General features: G+C 44.9%; 1 protein-coding gene across 5 annotated transcripts in view; it reads right to left on the bottom strand.

Annotated features, from left to right (window-relative positions):
- Positions 1-4403: 4403 nt before the first annotated feature.
- Positions 4404-9867, bottom strand: part of LOC144480510 (pyruvate kinase PKM-like) — a 41456-nt gene continuing 35992 nt past the window's right edge. For all 5 annotated transcript variants that reach the window (XR_013495678.1, XM_078200010.1, XM_078200009.1 and 2 more), the window contains exons 10-11: positions 5660-5841; positions 4404-5051 (exon numbers count right to left, since the gene is read on the bottom strand). Coding sequence is in view for 4 of the 5 variants with exons in the window: in XM_078200010.1 (XP_078056136.1) it covers positions 4945-5051; positions 5660-5841 (289 nt within the window). In the remaining variant the exon portion in view is untranslated. The remainder of the gene's footprint in view (positions 5052-5659; positions 5842-9867) is intronic.

Below are 9867 nucleotides of genomic sequence, written 5' to 3'. Positions count from 1 at the left end.
CTAGTCGTTCGTATAAGACCCTGTACCACCATGTGAAATATTCTTTCCTACCATCAATGCCAAACAGACACATGAACCAGCTTCTACTTATTGTGGCCTCTAAGATCTTATGTGCAAAATGGCTGCCACGTCACAGAATCCAGTGTAGAGAGAGGCCATCCAGCTCATTGAGTCTGCACCGACACTCCAGAGTATTTTACCAGGCCCTCTCCCTATAACCCCACACATTTCCCATGACTAATCCACCTTTGGACATTAAAGGGCAATTTAGCATGGCCAATCTACCTAACCAGCACATCTTTGGACTGTGGGGGAAAACTGGAGCACCCGGCGGAAACCCACGCAGACATGGAGAAAACGTGTAAAGGGCACACAGTCACCCAAGGCCGGAATGGAAATCAGATCCCAGTGACACTGTACTGCCCGACTAAGTCAACATATTATTGCTTCATGTTCAACTTCTGCAAGTAAAATTTACAGAGCACTGAATCAGAATACCCCTTTATACCCCCCTTTTCATTAGTACCTGTTATCCCAGTTACGTTCTCTGGATTACATTAAGGGACAATTTAGCATGGCCAATTCACCTAACATCTGACAAGATAAATGTGACTGCACTTTATTCATTAGCTGCAAAGCACTATGACTCAGTGTAATATAAATGATAACGCATTGAACAATCGAATGTTTCATTCTTTATCAACAAACTGTCAGCCAACTGATAATCATAGGAATTACATTTTTCCATTTGGAAGGAGCAGTGGGGCGAAGAGGGGGAAAGTGGGATTTTAAAAAAAATCCACATTGCTGACTGAATCCCACAAAGGTCAGTGTGTGGTTAAGTTGATGAGTTCCTTAACCAGGACGAACTCCGTCCTCCTGACAGTCCATTCTATAGTTGTGGAAATGTCAGTGTTGAACATTAGGGAGTGGCACAATGGACAGCACAGCTGCCTCTCAGCATTGGGGAATTGTGTTCTATTCCAGCTTTGGGTGACTGGAGTTTGCACACACTCCCTGCGTCTGTGTGAATTTCCTCTGGCTGCTCCAGTTTCCTCCCACACGACGAAGATGTGCAGGTTAGGTGGATTGGCTATGCTAAATTGCCCCTTAGTATCCAAAGATGTGTAGGTTAGGTAGGCTAGCCATGGTGAATGTGCAAAGCTACAGGAGATTGGGCCTGGGTAAGACAGAGTCAGGGAGTTGGTGCAGACGCAATGGGCCAAATGGCCTTCTCCTGCACTGTAGGGATTCTATGATTCTCTGCTGTTCAACCAAATGAGATCATGGAATCTTAAACCTCTTATTCATTTGTTTGCACAAGCATACATCAGCTCAGCCTACTGCAAACTGCAATTGGGATATCACCCAGTTTAGCCCACAACTTTTAAATCTTCTCTCAAAACACATTCTTCAGTTTCAACTTCAAGTTACCTGTAAATATGCTCCATGTTCCAATAATGTGCCAAAAGATTCCACGCCACATCTTGCTCTCCAGTACTTAATTCTACAGTGCCCCTGGTTACTGATTCACTTACTCATGGAAATGGAATTTCAGTATTTCTGAAAGAGTTCCATTTCATTTCCCTTCAGCTGCTGGGCACAACAGATAGAAATTTTCAATTCACTGCCTTTGTTCTCATGACAAACTCCATTTTGACACCACCCAAATCATCCCCTTTTCCTGGCAACCGTCTCAGGCCAAAGCTTGCCATCACACTTGACCCCCAAGATTAGATTCCTACCACATACCAGCGCCATCAGTAAGGCCGTCTACATCCAACCTTTAACTCTGCCCTTGCCTCAACCCATTAGTTGCTGAAATCCTTGTACACAGTTACCTCGAGACCTGAGCAACGGATGATTTACAGTTTGGAACCCTGTGCTGATTACAGAATCCCTACAGTGCAGGTTATTCAGCCCCATCAAATCTGCACCAACCACAATCCCACCGAGCCCCTATCCCCGTAGCCCCACATATTTACCCCATTAGTCTCCCTGATACTAAGTGGCAATTTAGCATGACCAATCAACCTGACCCACACATCTTTAGACTGTGGGAGGAAACCAGAGCACCCGGAGGAAACCCATGCTGACACGGCAAGAATGTGCAGAGTCTACACAGGCAGTGACCCACACCAGGAATCAAACCCAGGTCCCTGGTGCTGCGAGGCAGCAGTGCTTACCACTGTGCCACCCTAACCTGCAAGTTGAAACCTAACTATTGCACACACACACACTCCCCTCCCGGCAAGCGCTCTACACTGTGCGCAACCCTTCGCTTCCACCCCCTCCTCCCACTACTTCCCCTCACCCCCACTTACCTCTTTTCCCCATGCTCCTGCCCCACCCCTACACAGTGTGCCCTCTTCCTTGGATTTTCCACAGCATTTCAGGCAAATGTTATCACGTCCAGCAGCTAGATCATCTTCTGTGCCTAAATTCAAGCGAAGGTCATTTATGCATTTGCATTCAAGGAGTCAATATCTAAAACACTTGCACTTACCACTATAATCCTCGACTGAAAATAAATACAAAACATTTACATTTCAGCCACATCCTACACCTCAATCCTTAGCACTGTGCTAAATCTTTCAAAGAACCTATGTAGTTTCTCCAACAATAGAAATTACGTTTCACTATAGGGCTGCTACCTGATGGGATGTTTTTTCCCCCCAAAAGCATTTCTGGCATTTAATTGTGACTTAGTTAACTTGAGCTGTATATATGCAATCTTGTCAATGTTTTGTACATTGTGTGAAGTATTTGAGGCCACTTTTGACTATTTAAACTTTATTTTCTTCCCTATACCTTATTTCTATCAAGCAGCACACCCAATCTCCATCTTTGAGACCTTTTCTTTATACCTGAAAATGGAACCCATCCTTACAGCAGGTAAGCAAGTTGCCTGCAGCAGTAATTTTCTCAATCGAATCGAAAAGCAGAGGACATCGTTCTTTGAGAGAATGCAGGCTTAAAGTGAACCGACTTAGCCTCACCTCAGTGCGAGGGTGAGGGAGTTACCTGCAGAATGTAATTCTCTCTCCTGGTAACTGGTGGCATACCACTGTACACTGCTAGGGTGGCTGTCCCATGAAAACTTAATAGGTAGCCAACTGCATCAATGCCAGGGGGCACCTCCTCGCTGGAGGATGCCATCAGGATTGGCTCACTCCTGAAGGAGCCTGAATACAACTTCCTGTCACGATCTCAATAAAATGGTCAATTCAGTTGTCAATTGGGAACAATTTTCCATTTACACCCCATAACCTAGCCTCATTTCACATTGTACCCTCATAGCCAGATGTTATGCCCTGTGGGCACCCAATTAGACTGGCTGGTGTAGCAACCTTGCAGGTGGCCAGTAATGGTCTTGTAAACATTGTGCATGTCAGTTAGGAACAATGTTTGCAATTCCAAACTTAGCTACCATCAGATGAAGACTTGATGAGCCAAATGACCACCTCCTGTCGCTGTATTACCATGATGTGGAGATGCCGGCGTTGGACTGGGGTGAACACAGTATGAGTTTTAACAACACCAGGTTAAAGTCCAACAGGTTTATTTGGTAGCAAATACCATTAGCTTTTGGAGCGCTGCTCCTTCGTCAGATGGAGTGGAAATGTGTTCTCAAACAGGGCATACAGAGACACAAAATCAAATTACAGAATACTGATTAGAATGCGAATCCCTACAGCCAACCAGGTCTTAAAGGTACAGACAATGTGGGTGGAGGGAGCATTAAGCACAGGTTAAAGAGATGTGTATTGAATCCCAGACAGGATAGCCCGCAAGTCCAGGAGGCAAGCTGTGGGGGTTACTGATAATGTGACATAAATCCAACATCCCGGTTTAGGCCGTCCTCATGTGTGCGGAACTTGGCTACCACCCACATTGTCTGTATCTTTAAGACTTGGTTGGCTGTAGGGATTCGCATTCTAATCAGTATTCTGTAACTTGATTTTGTGTCTGTGTGCCTTGTTTGGGAGCAGATATCCACTCCATCTGACGAAGGAGCAGCGCTCCGAAAGCTAATGGTATTTGCTACCAAATAAACCTGTTGGAATTTAACCTGGTATTGTTAAAACTCTTGCGCTGTATCACCATCCCATGGGAGTCTGTCCGATTCAGTAATACTTACACAAGCATGAACTGGCTTCCTCAAATGTTGTCAAAGTTAAATGCTACACGTGACGGTGCAAACAAGTCTAGGCTCATAAAACCATTACTTAGCTTTAAAAAAAACCCTGCCATTTTCACCCTCTTCACATGTGTTTATCCCAAGTTGTGCACCAGGGTGTATGTAGAACACAGGAACTGATGGCTCACAAGTGGTCAGAATATGCCTAGGATCGCAGTACGACATTCTAGTCCATTGTTCGAAGAGAGATGAGACAAGAAACTTGTGGGAGCTAGCTTTTATTGATATCCACCAATGTGCAACAATTAAACTGCATTTTACTCCTATAGTCACAGAAAAGCATGTTGTACCAAGTGAAACATCTGGTCTAATCTCTGCAACTGCAAAACAGGCTGAATTTTTAAAACAGAATTGTACAGTATCAGAATAATGCACAACCAATTTAACCAAAACACTGCCGCCAGATTAATATCAGGGTGCATTATTGAGGATTTTTTTTAAAGTATAGATTCCAACCACAAAAATATAAATAAAGGTTTGTGAAGGTATGGTGTTCTTAGTACAACATAATACACTGACTGAAACATTTATAATAGTCTTACATCAGACAGTCAGGTGCAGTACAGAGTAACTGGATAAGGAGCTGAATTGAGGACCAAGAGTGCTGCGTTCGTTAACTTGCTTAAGTAGGAGGTGCTCGGAGGTTAGCAGCTGGCAGCTGCTCCGCAGTACACAAAGCGATAACTGCCTAAAGGGAGGAGGTGGTGGTACTGCAGTGGACATCAAATGGAGATCCCAGCCGTTCAGGGCACTTGCAGCACACGCATGGTGTTGGTGGAACCAGATCCTGGGCGCCAGCCTGTCAGCACAATCACCATGTCGCAGGCCTTGAAGAAACCACGTGTCTTGCCTGCAGATTAAACAAAATTCAAGTAATTCATTGAATCATAGAATCCCTCCAGTGCAGAAGAGGCTATTCGGCCCATCAAGTCTGCATCAGCTCAGCATCTTACTCAGGCCTGCCATCCTGCCCTATCCCTGTAACATCATGCCTTCCCATGGCCAATCCATCTAACCCAAGGGGCAACTGAGCATGGCCAATCAACCTAACCTGCACATCTTTGGGAGTGCAGCGGGGGGGGGAAACCAGAGCACCCGGAGGAAACCCACACACGGGGAGAACGTGCAAACTCAGCACAGACAGTGACCTGAGGCAGGAATTGAACCCAGGTCCCTGGAGCTGTGAGGCAGGGATTGAACCCGTGTCCCTGGAGCTGTGAGGCAGCAGTGCTAACCAGTGTGGTGCCCCAAACTAATTATGCAGAATAAAATGGAAAGTGATGCAATCCACTCCAAGATTCATGCAGTCCCCACCCTGACCTCCACTAAGGAAATGCAGTCAGCTCTGAAGTCATATTTGGTTGTTTTTTCTCTCTCCGCAGATGCGGACAGAGTTGATTATTTCCAACGCCTCCTGTTTTGTTTAAGGAAATACATTTTCATCTGTGCTCAACTTACCAACTTCCATGGCAAAGTTCACCCTGTGGTCAACGTCATCGGACCACACCGCATCAGCTGGTGGCTTGAAGAGGACAGGGAAGATACCACGGTAAAGGTGGGCCTGACGAGCAGTCTGAGCTTCACGAGTTACGGCAATGATAGGAGCTCGTGGGCGGTACCTGGACACCAGGTGTGCAGACCTAAACACAAACAACGTCGTCAGCACTCAAACATCATGGGGTGAAACAGTTACAGCTTTGCAATAGGGCGATTCTTCAAATCAACCATGCTTGAATCAAAGATACGGCCTTAGATTTGGCCTCCCAAGTTACAAGATGCAATTAATGGGCAACATTGCAGAGACAGGCTCAAGTGGTTCATTCACAAACAGAAAATGCTGGAAAAGCTCAGGTCTGGCAGCCTCTGTGGAAAGGGAAGAGAGTTTATGTCTCGATTCCATACAACTCTCTCAAGCCTCGCTATTTTCTCTCCTCAGCTGCCAGACCTGCTTAGTTTTTCCAGCATTTGCCGTTTTTATTTCAGATTCCAGCATCCGCTTGTCAGGATCCTAACAGTGCAGAAAGAGGCCATTCGGCCCATTGAGTCTGCACCGATTCTCCAAAAGAGCATCACACCCAGGCCCACACCCGCCACCCAGTTCTGTAACCTTGCACATTTACCATGGCTAACCCACCTAACCTCCACATCTTTGGATACTAAGGGGCAATTTAGCATGGCCAATCTACCTAACCTACACATCTTTGGATACCAAGGGGCAATTTAGCATGGCCAATCCACCTAACCTGCACATGTTTCAGACTGTGGGAGATAAGCAGAGCACCCGGAGGAAGCCCACGCAGTCATGGGGAGAACATGCAAACCTCCACAGTCACCCAAGGCCGGAATGGAACTCAGGTCCCTGGCGCTGAGAGACAGCAGTGTTAACCACTGTGCCACCCCAAAATAGCATTATGCTTTAATTAAGCGTTTCATGTTCTTCAGATCTTGGGGCTAATATCCATTTTCATTCAACCCTCCTAAAGACAGTAACTCAAATGGAGTGCCACAGATTATGTGGCCTCAATGTCCGGTCAGGCTATGATTTTGAGGGTGAACCTAGACCACAAAGTCAGCAAGCTAATCAAAGTCCCCTTTGTCTTTACCCAACATCAGCAGTGAGCAGAAATATCTGTCCTCCACAGCAGAGGATGCAGATTCCTTAATGCTAGCATTGCAACCAAACCTAGCCACAAATTGTAAAACTGGTTTTGCACAAAAGAATATGTAGTTAGTTGTATCTTGTGCAAGATCCAGTGAGTACATTTTTATTTTCACAATGCAATAAAGTGTTAATAACAGCCAATCAACCTTGAGCTGTTTGCCCTTTTCAGTCAAGTTCTAGACATAGTGGTCACACTGATGGGATTCTTACAAGTTCTAAAAAGATGTATTCAATCCCAAGCCTCCCTTGTAAAGCTTTTTAAATAGGTGTTGGTGAGGCCACACCTGGAGTAGTGTGCGCAGTTTTGGTGTCCTTATCTGAGGAAGGATGTCCTTGCTATAGAGTGAGTGCAGCAATGGTTTACTCAGCTGATTCCTGGGATGGGAGGTCTGTCACGAGAAACTAAATTGGTTAGGGTTATATTCGTTGGAGTTTAGAAGAGCCGGGGGTGGGGGTGGGAATCTCAAACTTATAAAATTCTAACAGGATTAGACAGGGTAGATTCAGAAAGAATGTTCCCAATGTGGGGGAGCCCAGAATTAGAGGCCATAGTTTGAGGATAAGGGGCAAACTGGAGGCGAGGAGAAATTTATTTACCCAGAGGGTGGTGAATGTGTGGAATTCGCTCCCACAGAAAGTAGCCGAGGCCAAAACGTTGTCTGATGTCAAGAAAAAAATTAGATACAGCTCTTGGGGCTAAAGGGGTCAAGGGGATTGGGGGGGTAAAAAAAATAAATCAGGATATGGAATATGATCAGCCATGGATCATAATGAATGGCAGAACAGGCACGAAGGGCCTACTCCTGCTTCTAGTTTCTATAATTACTATGTCACTCAGCAACAATCAAAACTTGGGCAAAAAAGGTAACCAGAGTGTGTGAATCACATCCCACTTAATGTGAAGCTTAACATTACAGAATGCCTTTTCTACAGGTTTGAGAACTGCAATCGGAAATGAAGAAACTATTACTGCATTTTTTTTTCATGCATTCGCAGGCCAGCATTTATTGCCCACCCCCAGGTGCCCTTGAGAAGGTGATGGTGAGCTGCCATCTTGCCAACATTATAAAGTGCTATGGGTTGACCCACAATTCCAGGGCTTTGACCCGGTGACTGCAAAGGAATTGACAATATATTTCCTAGTCAGGATGGCGAGTAGCTCGGAGGGGAATTTGCAGGTGCGGTGTTCCCATGTATCTGTTGCCCTTCTAGATGAAAGTGGTCGTGGGTTTGGTAGGTGGTGTCTAAAGATCTTTGAATTGCTGCAGTGCATCTTGCAGATTGTACATCCTGCTGCTACTGAGCGTCGGTGGCTGGAGTGGATGTTTGTGGAAAAATTGCATTGAGAAAAGGAACTATATTCTGGTAGAATGGATTACTGACTTAAATATCAATCCATCTGACAATTAGTTGCCCAACTGGGGGCCAGCTGAATTTTACATACTTCATCCTTCTGCTTTGTAGTGCTGCACTACAGAATCTCTACACAAAGGGTTAAAGGCAAAGAACTACCTGTATCATTCCAAATCAATCCAAGGAAACGTTTGCTGCTGCTGTGTTCCACCGCGTTTATACACCCATAAAATCGAGAGCTACAAACCTCTGGCCACTAAATGTTTCACGGACCGATGATAAAGATTCAACCAAAGCCCCACACAGTCTGATGAAAGCTCAGTAGGGTGGGGGGGTGGGAGAAGAAAGAATATTACTGCTACATAGCAATGAAACGCAGGACAGTACAGCCACTGTTATGCATCAGACAAGTCTGTATGCTAGATGATGGAGGGACTGTGACACCATGGATATATGGGGTGTGAGGATGAAACCGAATTCAAAAGAAGGCAGATACAAAAGTATTCAAGTGAACATTAATTTTTGAGCAGTTTAGAAGATTAAATAGACAACGAGGAAACAAATGAACACAAGGAGTAACACATTTGCACAATGCATAGAGTCAATAAGGAAAGGTGGTGATGAATCCACAGAAGGAAACATTGTCAGAGATAAAGAAAATGCCAACAATAGAGGAATTATAAGATTGAAATAGGAGATAACAAGTCAAATTGGAGGACAAAGCCTGGGTCCAGATAACAGTGGCGCAAATATCCAAATTCAGAAAAAAATTATATTGCCATAAAACTGGTGGACAATTCTCATGTTAAATTGGTTATATTTATTTTTTAGTCACAAACAGGCTTACATTAACACTGCAATGCAGTTACTGTGAAAATCCCCTAGTCGCCACACTGGTGCCTGTTCGGGTACACAGAGGGAGAATTTAGCATGGCCAATACACCTAACCCGCACGTCTTCTGGACTGTGGGAGGAAACCGGAGCACCCGGGGGACACCCACACAAATGGAGAACGTGCACATTCCGCACAGACAGTGACCCAGGAACCCGGGTCCCTAGCACGGAGGGGCAGCAGTGCTAACCACTGTGCTGCCCTCATCCCAGGTTCTAAATGAGTTCTCAATTTCAATGATAGCAAAATACCAGAAGCCTGTAATAGATAACCTCAATGATCATAGAATCATGGGCAATTGAACATGGCCAATCCACTTAACGATGAATGCAAAAGTCAGAATCTCTCACAACAGGACCCCTTTCAGTGTCTTCTATTCTTAATAGTCATGGGCATGACATTAATGGACTTTTCAGAAAGCGCAAAAAAGGTGCTTCCAAGAGAGATCTTTGACAAAGAACAAGGAAAGGAAAGAGGAGTCGTAGAGAAGATAGCAGAAAAGTATCTACAGCACAAAATGGAGATAGAAGCTTTCTATGGTAGGAACCGGGCCCTTGCAGTGACCAGAGATAGGACCATTACGATAAGCGAGAGGTTGTTCATTTTCAATCGGTCAAGGGACACCATAGAGGGAGAGAGGAGCAGGAGATCAAGAGCAGAGATACAAAAACTGAGTTAAACAATGCAAAAGAACCAATCATAGAGGAATAGAAAGCAAGAAAACTTGGTGAGCAAACCGTGATGCTGCAGTTTTGGTCA

The sequence above is a fragment of the Mustelus asterias genome, chromosome 29 (genome assembly GCF_964213995.1).
Source record: "Mustelus asterias chromosome 29, sMusAst1.hap1.1, whole genome shotgun sequence".
NCBI classification, from domain to species: domain Eukaryota; kingdom Metazoa; phylum Chordata; class Chondrichthyes; order Carcharhiniformes; family Triakidae; genus Mustelus; species Mustelus asterias.
The sequence above is the reverse complement of the archived record's forward strand: the minus strand, read 5'-3'. Positions and strand labels throughout refer to the sequence as shown.